Below are 22,062 nucleotides of genomic sequence, written 5' to 3' on the forward strand. Positions count from 1 at the left end.
TTTGCTTTAGTTATAGAATGTACACTATATGTGCAATTAGCAGGCTATCTGCCCCTGCACATCAGTCTTATGGGACAGCTGTTGACTCTGCAGTGCTGATAAGCCACAGCACTAATGCAGGCTGAGACATGGGGCAGGGAGATCACAGTGTTCACGCCTGATCCTGCAAAGCGGTCACACAAAATGGCGCCTGGAACTAAAGCTGCCAAAAACACAAACTGGCAACAATCCCTTATCCATGCAAAGAATACAAGAATAGACCTCATACTTTGCAGCTCTATTCTTGTAAATGGAACAGTTTATTAGATTAAAACTTTTTGAAAAATTGTATTATACCAAGGTTACTGTAAAATCCCACATACTAATTATCTAGGCAAGAGACGGACAAATTAATTCAACCATTTAATTAAATTGATCTGGATTTAAATCTAATCAGTCTAACTGAATTATATATCCCTAGAGGGACCACTTCTGTCATTACCGTAACTCCTGGCTTATAATTACACTCTAACATGAACTCAGAGTGGTTCAAGGTTTAAGGCCACACACACAAAGTAATAAATTAGAAATAAAGGCATGAAATGAGAAGACCATGAAAGATAACGCGTGATTATGACCTGCAAAAACAAGAGGAAACGAAAATGGTCACAAGCACTTTTCCCATTTCCTACTGTACATTAAAAGCTACTGGTGTTGGTCAGTTTTCCTCCCAGTAGTAAAAGGCTTGCAATAAACCATGAAAAAACACTGTAGAACTGTACACAACTTGGTGGGTATTATTTAAATTAAAGACCTCTCACAACCAATTACATTTTTACTAAAGGAATTAAAAATTATCTAAATAATAAAGGCATATTCTTTTGGATGTTTACATTTTTAATTCAAATGCGTTTAGTAATAAAAAAATACAAATGACTAAGAACCAGCTTACCAAACGGTTTACTATATATTACATGCTTTTAACACTTAAAAATGATCACAAAAAAGAAACCCAAATACATCATATATACAATATCAACAAGTACATACAAATCCCTTCTCTTGTGAGGGGAAAGAGCACCAGACCATGGATTCCAGCATGGGATGCAAATACGTATCTTAGAAAAATCTGCGATTCTATGATGGTGCCATTACAAACTGCAAAATGGGGACAACTGGTAGAATGAATGCTACCATCTCATGGAAGTCTTCGAAAAGATATTTTGTACAAATTGAAAACAATAACGAGCATGAAAATGGATAAACGGTGTGATATTTGGCAGTAATATGGCCAAAATGGTGAGGCCCCTTACATTGCAATGTCATAATGCAAAATAACAGATCCCTAAAACACAGTACAAAGGAAAACTACGAGTGCCTTGAATTACGATTTCCGAGCGTCTTTTTACCAACATTTATCATACATAATCAACGTGTTACACACATGAGGGAGAGCCGAAGGTCAGAGACTGTTAGACATATAACCATTCAAGGGGTGCAATGGTTCACTGGGACAACTGAGCACGAACATTACATATAAACTTGCATACAACCATCATAAATAATATACTGTACCAATTATCATGGGAAAAAGTTAGCATTCCAATTCAGATAAAAAACGGGTGCATACGTAGTTGTGCCAGGACGTTTCTACAGATTCTACAGATCTGGATAGGATCTTCAAACTGTACTTCAAGCCGTCGTGTGCTGGGTCCTTCATTTCAAAATGCACCTGAGATTCTCCCGCTGGTCCGTCAGTCAGAATTATCCTTCAAGAGGGCCGTGTGCTCTCTGCTAGTCTGCTGGCGAATCTGAAACCCCACAACAGCCTTTTCCAAGTGCCATTCAAGTCTGTAACCGAAGTGCCATCACTGCACGCGCACACACACACGCACAAACACACACGCGCACACACACACCTTCCACCCACCCACAGCTCACCAGCCCAAAACTCAACCACCTCTGTTCAATGCTGCACATCTGTCAACTTTGTAGTGCTTTCAGACGATCCATTTCAGAACGTGCAAGGATTTCACATTTGCTTCACATTCGTTTCATTCCTCGGTTGTTGTTGCTTTTGGCTCTTTGGAGAAATCCTTGCCTGAAAGGTGTGGTGCAAGGCACATGTAGATAAGAGAGAGAGTGTGATCAGACAGCGGCTGCTGGCAGTGCCCTAGACTATCGTTCCAGGCTTGGAGTCCTCGTGCCAGTACAACATCTGGTCCTCTGGATCTAAACTGCTGTTTGTTTGACTGCAGGTGGGTGTTTCCATTTGGTTCACATCTACATACGACCTGAAACGAAAGACAACAAGCAAAGGTGAGGAACCCCCGGCCGTGGACCAGACCGCAACATGGAAACACAGATGGTGCATTGCTTATGGGAGAAAGCATGAACCCGATCGTTTAACCCTGAGCTGCCAATGGAGCATGCGCCGCGCCGCGGCCGCCGGTTCCGCGGCAGATCGCCAATGAGACGGGAAGCGATGACCCAACGGCGCCGGCCATGCAAATTTCAGCCAGACTAACGCGGCGGCCATCCGTCAATTGGGTTATCAATAGAAGTCATTCAACTCAACTCAGGGTTAAATTTTTCACGCCCGCCGACGAGAACAAATTAAACACAGCACTGACACTTTCGCTCGAGGCTCGACACACCAGCCAATGAAATATGCAGGGGTCACATTTTCTGCTTCTCACACAGAATCACCAGGTGCTCCTCAGCAAGCCTGCCCGCCACCAGCTTTATTGTGAAGCGAGTGAAGAGTGCACAGATTGAGCAATTTGGCAGCTGCAGACGGTTTTCTCACACCGACGGACAGCAGAGGACTCGGCGTGTGTGTTTGCAGCTCACCCATTCTCTTATGCTGCGTCAATGATTAGCGGTTTAACCGTCTTCCACCAGTACAACTGGCGACAGCCCCATACACCTCTACTGACCCTGGGGTGCGCACCATCATATCAGATCTCCTCGACACATACTCTGCAGGAAATCTGGGCGCAAGAGGTTGGAAGAGTGAGTGACATAATCGCGTGAAGCGGGAGAGAAAAAGTGACGCTCGCGAGAGACTCACACACGCGAGAAATGTGACCTCTGGATTTTTATTTGGGAGGGAAAAAAAGAAACTTCAATCACAGAAACAAACTGGAAGCCATGCGCGTACAACTTCAGTGGCAAAAACAAAAAAATCAGAAAGAAGCAGAATTATCAAGCCCACTACACGAACCATCACATTTTAGTTCACTGCAAAACAGAGCAAAAAAAAAAAAAAAAAGTGACAAGACTGATGAGAAAATGCACACTCCTAAAGCTGTTACTTACTATCGTGGGCTACACTTAGCGTGGGGGTACTTAATAAGCCTCTCGTTTCTGTAGCTTTGGGGCTGCTGGGGAGCGGAGCCCGGTCGCTCCAGAACGCAGCGAGGAGAGGAGGGCGGGAGGGATGAGAGGATGGAGGAGGAGGAAGAGGAGGAGGAAGGGCTAGCGGGGAGAAAGGCACAGCGCTGCTGGGGCTCAGCGCTGTGGCAGGGGCACTCTGAGTGCAGGCAGGAGCCGTATCTATAAGAGAGCGGCCAGCGCGACAGGGAGACAGGGTGAGAGTCAGCTCTGAAAACAGACAGCGAGCAGCTATCCTCCTTTTAATCACTGCGGACCTGCTGGCTGGGGGCTCGCAGTAATCCAGGTGAGAGCCAGGGTCATAGCTGGCCAGCCTGTAAAGTGCTTCTGCATTTACACATTTTCAAAAGAAACATAAAAGCAACAAAAATCTACTTTTAGGATATTTAAGTCATGGAGGGGTTGGAGCAGGTCAGTCAAGCATTTAAGAGATTAGCAGTAATTTGACAGGAGAGAAGTGCGATTTTTACTGAGAGATCCCATTCATTGTATCAAACAGTGGTCCTTGACTCAGTGTTTAAAGAGGATCAGAAGACTAATAGGATGAAGAGCTCAAATGAGGCCGGTGGCTTCTCACCTGCTGTATGAGGGGTTGCTGCTGTAGGCTGTGCTGTAGGCTGTCCCTGGGTAAGGCTGCTGTGGCGAATGTGGCATGTCGTACTCCGTCAGTCCCACAGCTAACTGACTGCGCCAGTTCCCAGCACTGGCAGTCGAAGAGACTAAACAAATAAACACACACAGTTGATAAACAAATTGGTAGACGTCTGTTAAAATACTGGTTCTGCAGCAGCCACTGCTAAAGACAGCCACCCGCGCGGAGCAGAGAAGCCCCTACCTGATGAATAGGAGGTGGCCCTGCTGGAGCTGCCGAAGGGGGCAGGCATGGTCTGGTAGCCCAGGCTTTGCTGAGAGCCCCTGTCGTAGTCGTAGCTCACGTGCTTGTGTCCCGTGTTGCGGTTGTACCAGCCGCGCAGGTGCTCCGCCACCAGGGCCTTGTGGTAGTTTTTGACCAGCTGCTCGCCCCTGTGCCCCGGCCTGCTCCGGGACGGCCGCAGCGTGGCGTAGGGGTTCTGCGCGTAGCCGTCCACCTCGTCGTCCGCGTAGTGGCCGTACCGGTCGTGCCCGTGGTAGGCGGGAGCGTGGTAGGTGGTCGGGTTGACGTTGTAGTGGCCCTCCAGCTCGCTCTCGTACGCGTAGGCCCCGTTGGAGTACGGCTCGGGGTCCGGGTGGCAGGGGTAGCCGGTGACGTAGTAAGCGGTGGAGGTCTGCCGGTGCTGGGGCTGGTGCTGGGGCTGGTGATGGGGATGGGGCTGGGGCTGGGGCTGGTACGCGTAGCAGTGCGCAGGGTCGTTCTGCGCCAGGTTGGGCATGCTGCCCGTGTTGGCGTAGGCGTTGCCCTTCCTGTGGCGCCATCGGCCCCGGGGTCGAGAGCTGGGGTTGCCGGGGAAGCTGTACTCCACGCTGGACTGGCTGGTGTAGGACGAGCCGTCATCCAGCACCTCGGTGCTGGTGCTCCGGCGGGCGGGGGACAGGGCGAAGGCGGGGTTCGGGGGGTCGGCCTCCGTCAGGAACTGGGACTGAGACTCCAGGCTCCCGCTCCGCTGGCGGAAGAGCTGAGCGTCTTCGTCCGACCTGCGGAAGAGACAGAGGTCACACCCCTCTCTCAGATACGAGCCTCACTTAAACCAAGACAGGGCGCTCGCAAAATACCCACGCAGGTCCACTCCAGAAGAGGAAACAGCATCCCTACTGCCCAAGTTTGAACCACTTCAGCTTTTTACTTTATCCAGGCTAGAATCATTTGCGAATAATTTGCCGTGCATTAACCCGGAATGAATCCAAAATCCACTCGGACCGCCATTTCTAATTATTGCCACATTATCAGTCAACCAGAATTAAAACATGAAAAAGCAAACAAAGAGCAGAACAGCGGATTCACTTCCAGGTCAAATGCGCCGCTCGGTGGGCGGGGCTCTCACCTCAGCTGGATGCTGCTGTAGGCGTTGCGGGTCATGACCGGGGTGGGGGGCACGCTGTGCGCGTCGCGGGGCTGCCTGGATGGAAGCCTGTAAGGGCTGCTGTGCGTCGATAAGGCGTCTCTGTGGCTGTAGTGCAGCGGCTCCTGGACCTCGCTATAATTTAATCTGGGACACAGATAAGAACAATGCTTTCACAGGGGAGACTTCCTTCAGACCGCGGCGCTTATCGCAGCAGGAACCCAGCGGACCCCCGCCGACTCCAAAATAAAAATACACAAATAAAAAATAAAAACACGCACTAAAGCGCGAATCGTTTTCTGTCTGACGTACAGGAACATTTTACATGAGTAATTCAGTAAATTAACACAGCTTCATGCATTTTTCATGAGAACTTCTCCAGATCGCCCTCTTAGGCCAAAGCTCTTTCCTTGTGATTGCTGCCTGGGCTTTTGCAGTCAGGCAGAGACTTGCTTATTCCCCCTCTATTTTTACATGTGACTGATAAGCGGAGACTGCAGAGGCAGCTGCAAGCAGCCAGCAGGAATGCAGGGCTGGTTCATTTCTACAGGTTCATACTAGCTGCTGTTTTGTGCCTCCCAAGAAAAACAAAATCTACTAGAGCAAAGGACCAAATAGCACAAAAACAAATTGTAGGGTAGAGAGAAACAGCCCGAGACAGAGTGATCCCTACTCCTTTCACGCATTTACCATAACGTCACTTACACTAAATCTTTACAGCACCTTTTATGTAGGGGGTCACTAATCTGCATATGTGCTAGTATTGCTTGATATGTCTGTGAACCTTTTAACAAAATAAGGGTCAATAATGTTTGCTTTTAGAATATGCGTCTAATCACTGTGTTTCGGAAAGCTTTAGCAACATAACCCTGTTTATTATTATGCTAACTAATCTCAGAGAGAGAGACAGAAAGAGGGAGAGAGAGACAGCAAGTCCTACCTGCTGAGGCCCATATCTATATGCTGGCTGTTTCCAGAACCTCGTCTGTCTGTCATGTATTCGAACCCCAGGGACTCGGACAGACTGGGGCCAGGAGAGTACTGGACCGACCTTGATCGCTGCCTCTGGGCTCCAGCACAGACATCTGGACAGATGGGTAAATGGCCAATCAGGACATAGCACAGTACTCATGGGTGCCATCAAAAACAATTGTTACAGGGTTATAAAGTGCAACGGATTAGCTCACATTGGCAACAATATTCTGTGCAAGTATACATGTGATTTTAATGGCACTCGTGCAACAATTAAATAAATAAAGTTTTCCTACAGACATTAAACTGATGAAATGGTAAGAGAAACTATGCAGGTCTGGAGTTGTTAGCGAAATGCTATGCCATTCATTGTAGGAATTATAATATTCCATAACTAAATTCAGAAAAAAAGGGGGGAAAAAGGAAGGGTCAAGACGTTTTAAATGGAACAGAAAACTAACTTTTCAGATTCCTGTCTCAACCGGAAGGAAATTGGCTAGTTTAGAATCTTGTTACATTTAATATTCATTTACCCACAGTCCTTCAGAAATCTCTGTGCTCACGTGAGTTAGCTAATGTTATTGTTCGTTCACAATATATATAACTCACCATCGTCCAACGTCAAACTGCCGGAGAGCGAGCACAGCTCTGCCTGGGTACCATCATCTGAGAGACATAGCAATCTGTTATTCTGAGTAAGGCTAAAAATATACGTTTTAAATCTAATAAAATAAATATGCATGCACATAAATATGCAGTTAAGCCACTAAATAGCATTAGAGCTGTTCCCTCTGGCTGAGCATCTGAGCAAATAAGAGTGTAAAAATACAGTTATTAAAAGGACTGGCAGACATGTTGCAGCAAATACGGTTATGTGTGATGCAACATCAATACAGCCATCCAGCACTGTGACTGGAGGTGCCCTTTTTAACCAGTGTGGGATAGAGGCAGCAGCAGCAGCAGGCCTCAATTTTGGACACAGCCTTCAGGGGAAACACAGCTGTGGAGAATGCACCCCGCTACGCCCAATAAACGGACTCCCATACCGGCCATGATCAAAGACGCTCTCTGCGTGGGCTTCTTTCCGGTCCTGATCCGATACTCGTTGATCTCTTCCTCTATCTCCTGCAGCTTCCTCATGGCGTCCAGGCAGTTTCTCTGCCTCTTCTTCTTCACCGTCTTGCAGAGCTCGGGCTCGCTGGCCAGCTTCTTGGCCGCCTCGACGATCTTCTGCTGAAGAGCAAACCTGCTCTCCAGGTTTCTCAGGTTAGGATCCTACACGATGACAGAACTGGGATCAAAAGCACTGCCGGTGCAACAACACTAAGGGAGTTCACCAATCAGGAGAACGGCAGTGTTCAGACACACACTCTCACATTCAAACCTCCTATTTAGAGTTATTTTAATACTCTTTATTAATAATCACATATCAGAATATTTTTATTTAACAACAACAACTTTTTTTTCCCCACACAACCATACATCCACACATCTTGCATTACACTTTCCAAGAAGACATTTTGTTCAAACAGCAATGTTATTTAGCTCCTGGAGCCTCTAAATCTCAGGCTATACATTCAGTGCCATAGCCACTGACACCCAATGAATTTTGTCCATCTGAAATTGCACACATGGTCCTTCAAAGTATGCAGGACACATGGTTGCATGGAGAACAGGCAGCTGTAGCTCTGTATACCTACCTTGTCATATGGGAAAAGGTCATCCAGTTTGAATTCAGTGCCTACTCGACGTCGGACGGGAGGGGCTTTCTCACCCGAGGACAGCGGGTACTCTTTGGGCAGCCTTCCTGTCAGCTCCTGATAATGAATTTGAGAGTAAATACATCTACCATATTCTCTCAGAGTGACATCTGTGAGAAAAAAAAACAGCAATTTGGATTTACTCACAGCCTCTCTCAAGCACAGCTCCTTGAGCTCTTCCACCTTCTGTGCCAAGGCATCCTGGAGCTCCTTCTCCTTCTTCTTCAGCTCGCAGATCTTCTCCTTCTTCTGCTCCTCGCTCACCTCAGAGTCTGCTGACCCTGCACACAATCAACACACAAACGGCTGCATTTTTACCCAGGTGAGATCCTTCATTCATAAAAAAACAAAGACGTACGACATAGCTGCTGAAAACCAGGCCAACCCGCCCCACCCCCGCCCCCTCCGGAACACCTACCTGCAGACACCAGGCTGCCGTTGCTGGCCATGATAAGCTGGTTCTTCACTTCCATGTTTCCCAGCTTACTGATCCTCGGGGCCCCTACCTCTGTGAGGTCCATGGCGACGTCGCCCAAACTTCTCACTGTGGTTACTTTCGCCTGTAGGAGGAGAATTATTATTAGTTCCATCGTAAGGATCCTAAGATGCAATAAGAGTTTGGCCGGTTGGATTCAGGCAAAAAGCTGAGCCTCATCACCCACTGACCGGAGTACCTCAGCAGAGCCCTGCATACCATCGGACTCCCCAAACTCTAAGCTCCTGTGCATTCCTGCTCAATTACTACTGCTAGAATCATTACGACAATCATTATACATTTCACAATTTCACTAAGAAGACTGAAGTATATGAACAGAACTGAAGTATAAACTTCCAGCACAGACAAAGGAGTAAATTCTTCTTCTGCTTTTAATATTAGTTTTCAAAAGCATCATTCTCAGAGACTACTTCCTTCGACAAAAAACAAAACAAAACAAAAACAAAACATTGCGTAAGTGCTGGACATTCATATTTGTATTACAACTTCAGCATAAAGGACATCAGAAATTCAAGGCTTTTCAAATAATTTAATGTAGCAGAGTTCAATGACAATATAATGCGTTTCTTTCCTAACAGGAAGAACAAATCAGTAAATAGTGTACTTAAAAAAGTAAATATTGTATTATATGAACATGCACACAATTAGACACAATGCAGGTGGCCACAGAGGTCACACTACTAGCTCAGGAACAAAAAATAATAATAAGTCCAGATGTGACCTCAGAGGCAGGTGATGGGCAAGGAGAGAGGGGTTCAGAATGAGGATGGCCATCAGAGACAGAGATGGAGGAGTTAAGGGTCACAGTGCCGAATACTCACTTTGCTCTGCTTCCTGTCCAAATAGAACTGGTGTTGACTGATGGCCATCACCCAAATGGTCTTAATCAGAGAGTGGCTGGCATACCAGGTGTGGATGACCAGGCCTGTCTGCCCAAATGTGCGCTTGGACACTGTCCTCCTGACCATAGACAGAAACGCACACAAGCACACATGCACAGTTACACAGCTGCTTGAGTGGGACCAGGAAATGCAGAAATAAGCACCAAAGCCAAAAACACAACTATATTACGTCCGTATATATTACTTCAAATTCTTCAATAATATATAACAACCATTCATGGGAGCATCGCAATTTCAATCCCTGGTCAGCAGTGCCGTTTCAGACGTGACGCCTCAGTGACTTTTAATTACCGCTGGAGCGGCCTAACCACCACAATGAGTGCACTGTCGCGTGAAGTGCCAAAATCGACGCAGAATACTGTGTCCCTTTACTGCAGGAAGGCCGTCCTTTGCTTTGCAGAGCAGGAAATCAGCACTATATCATAATAGGTGCAAATGTAGGAAGAAATGTTTCTCGGAATTTAAACCCACAGTTGTTATTCTGAACCCAAAAACGTTCAGCAAAGCAGAAGGCGGGAACAGCAATTCGGTTTCACAGCCCAATCCCCATTTCTTCTCACCTGTGGGGGTCGTTCACCTCAACAGCAAATTTCTTCTCACGGAAATACAGGTTTTCCAGCTGCTTCCACTGGTACAACTACGGGAAAACACATTGGACATAAGGTACAGCCAAAAAGTAGAAAGTGACAGGCAGCCAATAACCAGGGGATGTATGCTTAGATGACATGAAAGGCAGAGTGAAAACAAACTCCTATTTGTCGGTGTCACTGCTGCGTGAAACGACTCCGTGAAAGATGCCCACCGGAAAGCAGTATAGCACCTGGGACAGAAATGACTGAATCATAGGGTTCTGTTCCAGGCACGAATTCATGAAACACCATTGAAGAAACAGCACCATTACTCATCTCAAAAACAAAAAAACTCAGGCCTAACAATAATGTCTGCATTATGTGTGCATACAGCCTAATAATAATTATTGTTTACATTACAGTTACAGCTTGCCATGTAGATTTTAAATGTGCAATATTCTAGCACAAGAATGAACATCAATGTGCACAGTTGCTACCTAATGAGAACCCTACAGAGCACAGGTTTTGCCTGGCAAGCAACGCATCTGAGTTTGCCTGGGGGGGCAGAATGCCAACCATGGGGCAGAAGGTAGAACTAGAACAGAACATCTGCTTTGGGAAAATGGCCATTCTTCAAAGGTTTCCCCGTGAACTCCATTCTCCTGATCTCATCGCAGGAAATGCTACATCAACACAGTCATACAAGCACTAAGAGGGGGGGTGGAGGGGAGAGAAGTCTCAGCCTGGCACCAACAAAATAAACTAGATCCCTCAAAAGACAGCTCCCCTTTACCCTGAAGTACAGAAACAGTATTACAAACAGTATTTCTTTGTACAGTGCCAGATGACCTTCAAATTAAAAAACTAAATACAATGTATCAGATATATAGTACATATAACGCTGAGGTACAAGACAAACAAGGACAAGGCTCCCTTTTAACTATAAATTTAACATTAACTGAATTTATTTCAGAGTGTACTGACTTTCTACACATGTAAAGCTCATTTCAGGAGATAAACTGGATTGTACATATTTCAAAGAAACTAAAGCAGCGAATTAGCAAACTGCAACAAAAACATCAGATTTCATTAGACTTACAGTTTGCTAAATGTAAATGTAAAGTGTGGGCTTACCAGAATAGTTATGCGTTTATTAAATCCCTTGTGAATTGACAAAGCTGTGTTAAATCCACTAAGTTGTTTCCCACAGGAGCGAGTGCTTCCTTGAACAATATGCTCCTCTATTCTATTCTAAAAGGTGTTGCAACAGTTTCAGCGGTGTAAGCTCCTCCTCTCTCCACCCCCTCCCTCTGACATCACGCACACCTCACGAACATCCGCACCCACCTGATCAACAAAATGATCCGCTCCGCGCGAGAATCCGTGTGCTGCTGCCTAAACGCCTTCTGCTTTCACTCGAGACCGTCTGAATGGCAGCAACCCGTTTCTGTTCTCACACTTCCTCCTTCAGCAAACCAGAAGAACAGGCTCTCTCTCTCTCTCTCTCTCTCTCCCTCTCCCTCTCTCCCTCTCCTCCTCTCTCTCCCTCCCTCTCCTCTCTCCCTCTCCCCTCCCTCTCTCTCTCTCTCCTCTCCCTCTCTCTCTCCCTCTCTCTCTCTCTCTCTCTCGACATGCTTTGCAGCCTAGTTCTTGCTTGCAGATTCAAGCTTAGATTAGGCACGTATAGGTGATTAAATTAATTTCCTTTATTCAAGTATCTTTACATGTCTGTAGAACCCCGTTATCTCTTTGGTTGGAGTTTATTAAATCCCTCCCCATGCTCTGATCACCACCGCCTCTACCTCCCAAGAGAAATATTTCAGGAATCTACAACTTCCGTCTAATCATTAATCGCCAGACCACTGCGGCCCAACACTCCTCACCTCCCTGTGAAAACAGGCCATCGCTCTGGCTGTGGAGGGCCCTGGGGTCTACCTGACACAGGGGAATTTCACAGCACAAAGCAACATTGGCCTAATTAAAACCCTTCACTGTGACAGAATAAAGACAAAATATCTACCCCTTCTCCTCAATTAAAACACATAAATCAACTTAAGTGACATAACATCAGTGCATGGAAGACTTACTGTCCAAGGAGGAAGTTAATGCAGGAATATGTCCTCATCTATGTCCTCTAGATTTTAACTTGAATTTATTTTTTGTTTTATCATGATTTTTAATACATTTAGCATTTTATTTGAATCTAGTTAATGCATTCAGTTTGCTGTGGCATATTTCTATGTGAAATTTACCATAAGCAGGAAGAACAAGTAATCAACACTTCCGTGCGGCTTCTGCAGAGAGCAAAATCAATTCAATATGAAACCTTGCACTGAATTCACAGCATGGTAATTAATGAACAATGGGAACTAGCAGACTCTAAACTTCCCACTGAGGTTTTCCATTGTATGGCCAAGCACTGTCCTCCAATTCACCTACAGCCTACTACACAAACACTTGTGACAGTATTTGAACAGGTGAGCACAGCCAAACTTGCAGAACTGACCTGGCACACAACTTGGCAAACCATCAAGAAATCCTTTTAAGGAGTCCCGGTGTGTGACTGATGATGAAGCCACTGTCAAAATATGCCAGGGATTTGACACACCTTAAATTCCGGGGTCATGTGATCATACTGGGGAAACGTGGTTAAGTATTAGACAGAAAGCCAACATACACATAACAAAAAAATGCCACTATAGCAAAATAAATAATTTCATTAAAATGACAGTTCATGGAAAGATTTTTCCCTTTCCATGAGAGAGTCTATTGTCACCAAGATACTGTCAATCAATTAACTGACAGTAGGACTGACAGATAAGAATGGGCTTTTACTGATGATCATTAGATCTCGGTCTTTCATAATTTTGTAGGACTTTATGTTTAACTATGTTATATCCCATTACCCACTACGATATATCCACTGCTATAAAATCCCTTATTTCATGGCTTAAGAAAGAAAAAAAACTGTTTGAGCGGTCATTGAGAAACAATACAAGTTCAAAAAACAAACCTCAAAGTTTTCCTTGCATGGCCTGGTGTGGCCCAGCTCAGCATCACACTGCTGTATCCACTGAATGTCTGTCAGTCACCAAATCCACTGACAGTAAATGCATGTAAAATGTCATGACTCACAGACTGAAGACTCACAGGATGAGCCCCGCCCCTCCGATTTCATAATCCCATACAGGGAGCAGCGTAAACCAATCATTTCCAGGACAACTACGTCAATGAAGCCCTACTCCTTTTTTTACAATATTAACTTGGCAGAGATCGTCAAGGCGTGCGTTGTAGGAAAGGGTTAACTACACTGGATGGGAGGGCATTTTAACATGACTCACTTCTTACAGCTTCAGAGAATCCCATTCCTTTTAACATCTCTTTAATTATTAAAATAGTCATTTAATACTTCTAACTTTGGCACAATGGACAAACTACCCTTCACGCATCTGGAGACACACCCCACCTCCCCCTTGCACAGAGCTGTGCTGAAATTGCACTGTCGCCATTCTACAGCATAGATCTTTTCAGCTGGAATATTGCCAACATCTATGAAATATGCACGATTGTAAAGAACACCCCAGCTGAATGTGATGGGTACAGAAAGAGGGGCTGAGAGAGAGCGAGAGAGAGAGAGAGAATCAGGGGACAGAAAGAGATAGGTAGTGGTAGAAAGGGAGCACACAGTAGCAAGCAAGAAGAGGGCAGTAGGAAGAGACAGAGGGCAGTAAAGAGAAATGAGGTATGTGGACAGAGAGAGGTGGATAGAGAGAGATGGAGAGCGATGGAGTATGAGGCAGAGAGAGAGAGAAAGAGGAGATTCATGAAAGATTAATCACTCTATGAATCAACCAGCTCACCATAGCACCACCGTTTTGGACAGACTGCAGTATGTGACACAGGCCATGCCTAAGCCACAGCACACGGGAGCACACAGCCCCAACACCCTGTGGCTCTCAGACAGCTGACACATACCAGCACACAGGAGCTCACAGATACATGACACGGTGCAGCCACAGCCCTCCATTTTGTTGCTTTGTTCCAATACACTATTGCCACCATTGTACCAACATGGGAGTTACTGCAAATTAATCCTTATGCTTTTGTTCAATGATTTTCTGTGAAATCTGTTCTGGATGTGATCATGTTTTGGTCATGGACTCAGATTTCTATATTTTTTGTTTTCACTTCTTTATAATGAAACATTTGGTAGCCTTGTTCCAAAATCATGAATATTTCAGTCTTTGTTTGGGTTGAGCAGTTGCAAGCAATTAACTTTCTTTTTTTGTTGCCCGAGTCAACAATGGTGCTGATCTACATAATTCATGCACTCATTTTGAAAAAGGACAATAAAAATAGCAATAATTGTAGAAAAAAACGAAATAAAAATGTTTGCATTTTCAATTCTTTTCCCACCCCTCAGCACACATTAGTAAAAAATACAAAAAACAATATTGGTAATAAAGGGTGCTGAAAATGTTTTTAAAAACACATTCTCAACATTTACATTAAAAAGGGATGACAGTAATAATTTAAATCACATAAAGAAAAGGATGAAACAAAGTGTAAGACAATGCTTTCAGTACACTGCCACTGAGGTCTAGGAAAGCTGTACATTAGAGGTTTTTAATGTAAAAAGCCAGATATCCCCGAGGGTACAAAGCAAACAGCGTGAACCTTACTCTGCACTTTCAGTTCCCTGCTGAGGTAATTGTGTTTTATTGCTGGATCAATTGTTTGTTCTCTGTGAGAAACACACACAATGACAGACAGCTTTGCATAATGAGCTCAGCATGCTGGGAGATGTGTGCGAGTGTGTGTGTGTGTGTGGGGGGGGGGGGGGGCTAACACAACGGCTGCTGGCCTGACAGGAAGCACATTCAATATTCCCCAGATGATGGCCGTTTTATAATGGAGCTACAGACTTTCATAAAGCGCATTAGCACCAGTTCCTGGTGTAGAATTTGCGTGCTGTGGTTTGCTGTCGAGGGAGGGTTTTTTGGGAGCGCGGAATGTACAGAACTGATGTGGCCACATAGCGTCAGCTGGCACAGGGCCACAGACATCCTCACAGGCCTATTCCCCATGGAGCAAAATAATTACACCTAGCAGAGGGAGGTTTGGGAAAGAGTCCCGATGCCTCTCTTTTAATAAGTGGGACGTGCCCATTAATGCCCTCGTATTCACTGGCACAGAGCACCCAGCTGCGCGAGCAGGGACCTAATGGCTAACAGGTAAGAGGCAAAGCAATGAAGCTGTACACATGCTGAGCAGATGAAACCCCCAAACCATCACAGTTCCACCCACCATGCCAAAAACCATTCAAGTAATGTATCTGCTTGCATACACAAGCAAACGCTCCTCAGAAATAAGCAAAATGGAAAAAAAAAATGTTGATTCATCAACTGATTGTGCAAAAGGTTGCTCCTTTTTGGCCTTTCCCAGCTACCGTACGTACAAGAGAGTACCTCTCCAATTATCATGTTAGTCACAAATTCCTGCTGCACTCCTAGAGATGCCATAAGAGGAGGGCCTCAGGCTCTTACTCGGAGCTCTACTATTGATGTCACATATGACCTCTGACCTTTACTGTGCCCTTACTCCTCTCACCTCACCCAAGCCCCCAGCATAACCACTGGGGGCTGTCGTTTTTACAGTTGTGGTAAAAAATTAACCATCATTCATGGCTTGGGGTGGGGGGTGTGGTTACGCGGCACATATAAAAGGAACAAAAGTCACAAAACATGCAATAAACGGGCAGTGAGCTACCTTTCGTGGTTTCAGCTTGTCCTGCAAATCGTATTGACCAATCCCTTTGTAGCTAATTCCCAGCCACCATGGTATCCCTTGTTTGTCCTAGAAAGTAAAAACAGCTTTCAGTTTGGTGCTTTTAGGAAATCAGATTTAGAAAAAACGGCAGCATTGGCACAATTATTTCAATAGCAGTACAGCAGCATTAGCAGAACAAGAAAAGATTAAACAGATTTGACCAGACTCAATCCACAGCATCAGTGATTCATTCTGGTGTCATTGTCTGCCTTTCTCAGATGCTGTAATTTAATGAGCCAGGTAGCCAACTTGAGCTCAGTCTGTAGTAGATGAAAGGATGATTAATGTACCAAATAAGAAATCCTTTAATCGGTGATTAAATAAGCATTGTGCCAAGGAAAATCTGTATCCCTCATATCCCAGGGAAATAATTCAGCCTGGCAGAGGAAGCCAAAATAGGATTCATTTTATGGTTATTGAATTCTGCATGGGGTACATTCTTGAACAGTCTAAGGTTGTGTAAAATGGGATAACATTCAGATTTACAAAATGATCATAAACTATTTATATTGGAGAACCTGACCTATTTCTTTAAAATCGCCCACATTCTTCTTTGCTGTACTACTGTTTATATTTTCAATAATCAGAAAACACTGGTAGTGAAAACAAGGCTGCGAGTTCCTGATGTTTTAAATGGCTGAGGATCAGTAGTGTAATCTATTCTTACCTTTACTCCGTAATAATGCACCCCATATGTTGGAAGGGATTCCACTAAAGCCAAATACCTTTAAAACAAAGCACAGCTGTTAAAAGTTTCTCCAGCACGGTTTAAACAGCCCACACTTCAGCTATACCCTTCATTATCGTCTCAGAGAAGCCGTCTGAGAAAAGTGATTGCGCTTTCTATGATGCGCTTCGATTCTATTTATTCACCAGACTGTGTCAGTAACAGTGGCGGAGCTATTGATTTCTTTCAGGCCATGACAGAGGATAGACCCCATTGATCAACTCAGGGACACCAATCATACGCCCACCAAATGGCCTTAGCTCTACCCACGAGCAGGACGGCCATGCAAGATACTATCATTCGGTCTACTGAAGACAAAGTTGTGCTGACGTTCACTTCTGCATTGTGCAACCATTAATTAATTCCCTGCTGGGAAAAGGCACATGCTAAACGAGACTAGTTATATGAGGCAGCAGAGGGGAGTCTGGGATATGGGCTCAGGCTCAAAATCGCTCTGTTGTTGTAGTCAGCAGTGCACTGATCTCGACCAACATAAAGTCATGAAAAAAGAATCATTCCACTTACTGCACAACAGCTTGGCCTCGCGTGAGCCCTTTCAGGGCCTTGTAATGCTCAATCACTCTGTCCTCACTGTGGGAAAAAAATAAACAAACAGGCTGAACACCTTGAATGTGCTGCGACACACCCTAACCAAACCACAAGACAGTGCTCTACCCCGCCAGCCCACCCCCACCCCCATCACTACCCCACCGCTCCTATGTGCATTAACACCTCCGCGGGCAAACTGATTAAATGGTAGTCATTTATTCAGTCTGAGGCAGAGCGAAGCCGGCTCATCCGTGCGGAAAACATCGCCCGGCCCTCTGCCTCCCTCCGCTCTGCACCGCTCGTACTATCTGGCTCCCTGTCCCACCCCCCGCCCGTCCCCCCTCATCCCCCCAGACTGCAGAGGCAGAACGGCTCCACAGCTGTTTATATTTCACGCACAGCTTCAGATTCCAATCTGAGCATTGATCCGGCTCCAGCTGCTGTTTATCACCGGGACCGGGCCCCGAAGAGCCAGAGGGCCCGATTCGCACCCGCGCAAGGGCCCTTAATCACCGGCCGGCTGCTTAATGCCACGGGTGTCCGCACCTCCCTCAGAGGGCACGTGTAATTAATGCTGGGCCTTAAATAATTAGGCCCACCTGAGATAGACAGGCAGCTGCTGCCTTGCAAAGCATCGACCGCCAGCTGTCTGCCCAGCCACACCTCTCAGCTGATCTATTCATGCGCTGCATCGCTTCCAGGCAACCTCCGGAGGCCTAAACAAACCCAGCTGAATTAGCAGCACGTGTGAAGTAACCGCAGGGCTTCCACTGATGTTCATAACTTTCACGTCTTACCAGTAGGCGAGGGAAGGGTGCTCTTTCAGAACTCTTGTTGGAAGAGTAGGGAGCTTCTTCAAGTCCGTTCTAGTGGTTTCATCACTGAAACAAACAGGTTAGTACTGAGGGTCAATTTGTGATAATTATTGGAGGCAGGTCATAAGTAAACATATTGGTATCATGCAAAAACATTGTGTGAATTTTTTTTTTTTTAAAACATAGTGAAACTTCTCATTCAGCTCTAGGATAGTAAATGTATCATGACCACTCAAAAACTAATAATGTTGATTCAAAACACCATATGACTGAACCATAATTATGTAGTACATGAAAAGAATAAACAGCTTTTGCTGTTCCTGTGTTTGAAGATACAAGGATGGAACACCACCGAAGCACTCTTAAAAAAAAAAAAAAAAAGGGGGGGGGGGAAGATACTTCCGTAAAAATCATATTAAAGTCTCACCGTAAAATCTTGACTAACTTTATCTGCAGTTGGTGGCTTAGTGTGCTCGCTATCTAACTACAGCCTCCCCCTTCATTTTGATAAGGCTGCTATGAGGAAATATGACAGGGGCCTCAGAATGCCAACTGATCTTGTCCAAAGGTGGACTTTATCATCAACTAATTTATGGCTCCGGTACAAGTACATCTGGAAACCTGAGAGAAAAATGCTCAAACTGTAATTTCACTTTTCTCATTTCTTAAAAGTGTAGCATAACAAATCATAAGGACGTCTCTTGCAATGACAAATAAGAATGTCCTAGGCTGCTCTTTTTTCCCCGAGTGAATCATACGTTCTCAAAAGTAGCTGTCTGTTGTATCCTGTCTTGACAATAATGTATCAACAACAGAAATACCTATGACAGGTATTTCTGTGGTTGAAAATGGCAGGTCCGAAAATTTTAAAGTACTCTATAAAGCAAGAGTGCCCGTTTTGTGCCAACAGTGTGCCAGTATAATGCGGCCGACAAACCAAATGTATTTTCATCCCAACGTGCATTTTTATGCAAGCACACTGCTCTAAATGTTGGCTGTTATATATTTCGGTTTAGGTTTGTGAAAGGTCTTTCACTTTCCACTCTACATTTCATTTAATCTCACAGAACACCGGACCAAAATCTTGATGCAGCACAACAGTTGAAGCCAAGTCATTAAACCTTAAGACATAGGCTCACTCTGTCAAGAGTGTACAAGTTTTAACACTACATTTATTTAATCTTTTTTTAATGTTACAAATAATTTAAGCCAGGTATTTGAAACATGAAGGGGTTTTACAAAAGGTTAAGCCAAAGGTAAACAATGACCTGAACATGACGGTAAAGCACCCTTTTTCAGTACTGAATAGGCTGTATGTCACTGTCAAGGTCCGAGATAGAATAAACCATGAGTCATTTGATAAAAATGGGAGAGCAAAGTCCCTTTCCATTACAGCTCTACAAAGACCACTGTGATTTGACTGGCTAGTGTATTTCTTTGTCAAACAAAATGTGTGTGTTTCCACAATACAAGATCATATACAACAATGGCTGTGCATTTTCAGACCGTGAACTGATGAAAACATGCTTTAACACAGTTAAATGTGCAGTGGGTTCAAGTATATTCTTACACACTCTAATGCTTTATGTGCAATTGTGCTAATCAAACAGCTATCCGAATAGCTAATTTCAAAAACAGCATGACCAAGAGCATGACCATAAACTTTCCTTGAAATTACAGCCATTTCAAAACTACATTCATCTGATTTCAAGTGTAACAGGTATAGGTTATGCCAGTTACTATAATTATCTCATTACCAGTACTCCGGGAATCCAACAATCCTAGAGTACAGATATGCCTGCTTTCCCAGTAATTCACTAGAGTGAATCACAAAGAGCCTATATTGCATTTAGCTATAATTCCCAGGTCAATTAATAGATTGGATTACCATTGGCCATAGTTCTGATTAGAAGGCTTTCTTGGACATGACACCAGGATGCGATGAATCAAACTTGGTGAAAAGTGATTTCAACCAGACGTTCACTGAACTTGCACCTCCAGTAGTCTCTTTAAACTGTATCGCTGGGAGACAACATTGTTTTTCCCAAGACAGCCACTTCTGCATTTACACAATTAACCTATAGACTGATATCCAGAGTAACTGCTCTGTTGACTGTTACTCAAGGACAGAAAATGAGATAGTGACATGTGATGAAAAATGTTAAAGGCAGGTTGTACTGGGGGGTAAACTAAACTAAGTTCAACAGTGTACACAGTGCATGCTTCACGTTCTTTTCACAGTTGAAGGTCACCACTAAGGATGTTATAATTATACAAGGTTAGAGGGTACACAACTCGACTTAATGGACAGAGCTATTCACACCGGTATGTTAGTGTCAAATAGCTAAAAATTCCTGCTCTGAGAGTCAGTGGGAAGGCGTTTCTGGAGTTGTCAGGATCCATACAGCCCTTTCACTCTAAACTGAGACTGTATATTACTTCAACACCACTTCAATCGGTCTGATTAAGCCGGTTTCAGACCTGCCACTGTGCTGACCTGTCCTGTAGGCATTTATCACTAAGGAGACTACACACACTGCATTCCTTTCTGGTCTGGCTGAGGAGTTCCGGTCACTCTTAAAGTGAATGAACTAAGGAGTTCTGGTGAGGGAACACTGCAGGGATAGGACTTTCCATGTAAATCATAGTGAGCCTGCCATTTTGGTTACTACTTATAGGACATCTCTGGTAGCAAATTCCTGCCAGCGATCTGGAATTCATTACAATGTCTGCGTTACGTGACAGGACACTGAAGCCTCAGAACACCACGCAAGAGAATGTCAGCGATGTGTCAGGTATTTCGATGAGCTAAAAGCCTCCGCAGGTGCAGCAGAGCTACAATGAACCACAGGTCCCAACCCCCCTCCTCCAATTCCAACCAGGACAGCCAACCAAAGTCAAGTTCTGTGTGAACTGTATGGCTCTGAGAGAGAGGTAGCACCACCAGGAGGAAATTTAAATGAGGACTTGGCAAGAATAACATGCACTGTCGTCATTCACCATAGTGTAATGTGCACAACAAGACAGGGGATGTAAAAAGCCATCTTCACTGGCCTAATGGGGTAAGTAAATAATACACCATTTAAAATATGCAACTATACAAACAGTCAATTCAGCTGAAACATCTTGCACAACATGTGTTGACTTGAATATATATATATATATATATATATATATTCAACAGATAATGTCCTAGCAAGATGTTCTGGAATACAGATAAAATGTCACATAAGGCTTGAGTGGTACAGAAAAGAAGAAAAAAAAAAACAGAATCTGCTGGACCATGGAAAGACAACGTGGGAGTTTGGACTGGATGTCAGAGATGACATCACTACTGTTAACCCCTCTGATGGTTAGGCGCTGTGATGGAACACAGCCACCCGGCAGAGTGGCTGCGTCTCCTCCAGCCCCTCCCCACCTCCCGGACTCGGCTCCAGACTCCCACACACCTAATCTCAGGGCTTCAGGTCCCTCGCTGTGTGCGCCAACTATAGCACATGCATTACCAAAGGATTTATGAACCTTCACCCGTAAGACGGAAAACATGGGCAAGAAATAATAATTACATAAGGTGTCCCATAATTCCCTTTAACCCAGAGTCTAACTGCTGAGAAAAAAAATTAACCATCAGCCATATATATGCTGACATTGCATTAATTAAAATTAGCTTTTTTTCTCATTATCAGAATGGTTCATTTTAATAAGCTGGCTGAGTGGAGAATGACAGAGACACGAAAAGCCTGTCACCAGCCCTGCCTGCTCAGAATCTCTGACTAAACAGGCTTGTTTTCATAGAGTACAGGCCAAAGTGCAGCAGACTTCCTCTCCACACACTGATACATTACCTGAGGTTGCAGAGCACATTCAAGTGAATGCTAAGGCTATAAAGCATTCAGGGCCCACAGAACTCTACCAATACAGGAGGACCCCGGCTTGTTTTACAGTAAATTAAAAGTCGTCGCGCAAACACAGTTCAGTGCAATGATCTGTGCAAACAATTTCAAGGAAGCATAAAACAACATGTCTGCTTTGGTCATTTTAGTTATTCATTTTACTTGTGTATATATATAT

General features: G+C 44.6%; 1 protein-coding gene across 4 annotated transcripts in view; it reads right to left on the reverse strand.

Moving 5' to 3' along the window:
- Window positions 1-923: 923 nt before the first annotated feature.
- Window positions 924-22,062, reverse strand: part of frmd4ba (FERM domain containing 4Ba) — a 51,457-nt gene continuing 30,318 nt past the window's right edge. For 2 of the 4 annotated variants that reach the window (XM_064304327.1, XM_064304324.1), the window contains exons 8-24: window positions 17,974-18,057; window positions 17,153-17,218; window positions 16,568-16,625; window positions 15,841-15,927; window positions 10,063-10,139; window positions 9,422-9,560; window positions 8,523-8,664; window positions 8,252-8,385; window positions 8,045-8,161; window positions 7,391-7,619; window positions 6,954-7,010; window positions 6,313-6,457; window positions 5,355-5,519; window positions 4,211-5,007; window positions 3,953-4,094; window positions 3,301-3,537; window positions 924-2,273 (exon numbers count right to left, since the gene is read on the reverse strand). In XM_064304327.1, the coding sequence (XP_064160397.1) occupies window position 2,273; window positions 3,301-3,537; window positions 3,953-4,094; window positions 4,211-5,007; window positions 5,355-5,519; window positions 6,313-6,457; window positions 6,954-7,010; window positions 7,391-7,619; window positions 8,045-8,161; window positions 8,252-8,385; window positions 8,523-8,664; window positions 9,422-9,560; window positions 10,063-10,139; window positions 15,841-15,927; window positions 16,568-16,625; window positions 17,153-17,218; window positions 17,974-18,057 (2,677 nt within the window). In that variant the 3' untranslated portion in view covers window positions 924-2,272. Of the gene's footprint in view, window positions 2,274-2,832; window positions 2,973-3,300; window positions 3,538-3,952; window positions 4,095-4,210; window positions 5,008-5,354; window positions 5,520-6,312; window positions 6,458-6,953; window positions 7,011-7,390; window positions 7,620-8,044; window positions 8,162-8,251; window positions 8,386-8,522; window positions 8,665-9,421; window positions 9,561-10,062; window positions 10,140-15,840; window positions 15,928-16,567; window positions 16,626-17,152; window positions 17,219-17,973; window positions 18,058-22,062 lie in introns of all 4 variants that reach the window. The other 2 variants (XM_064304326.1, XM_064304325.1) reach the window with 2 other exon arrangements.

The sequence above is a fragment of the Anguilla rostrata genome, chromosome 13 (genome assembly GCF_018555375.3).
Source record: "Anguilla rostrata isolate EN2019 chromosome 13, ASM1855537v3, whole genome shotgun sequence".
NCBI classification, from domain to species: domain Eukaryota; kingdom Metazoa; phylum Chordata; class Actinopteri; order Anguilliformes; family Anguillidae; genus Anguilla; species Anguilla rostrata.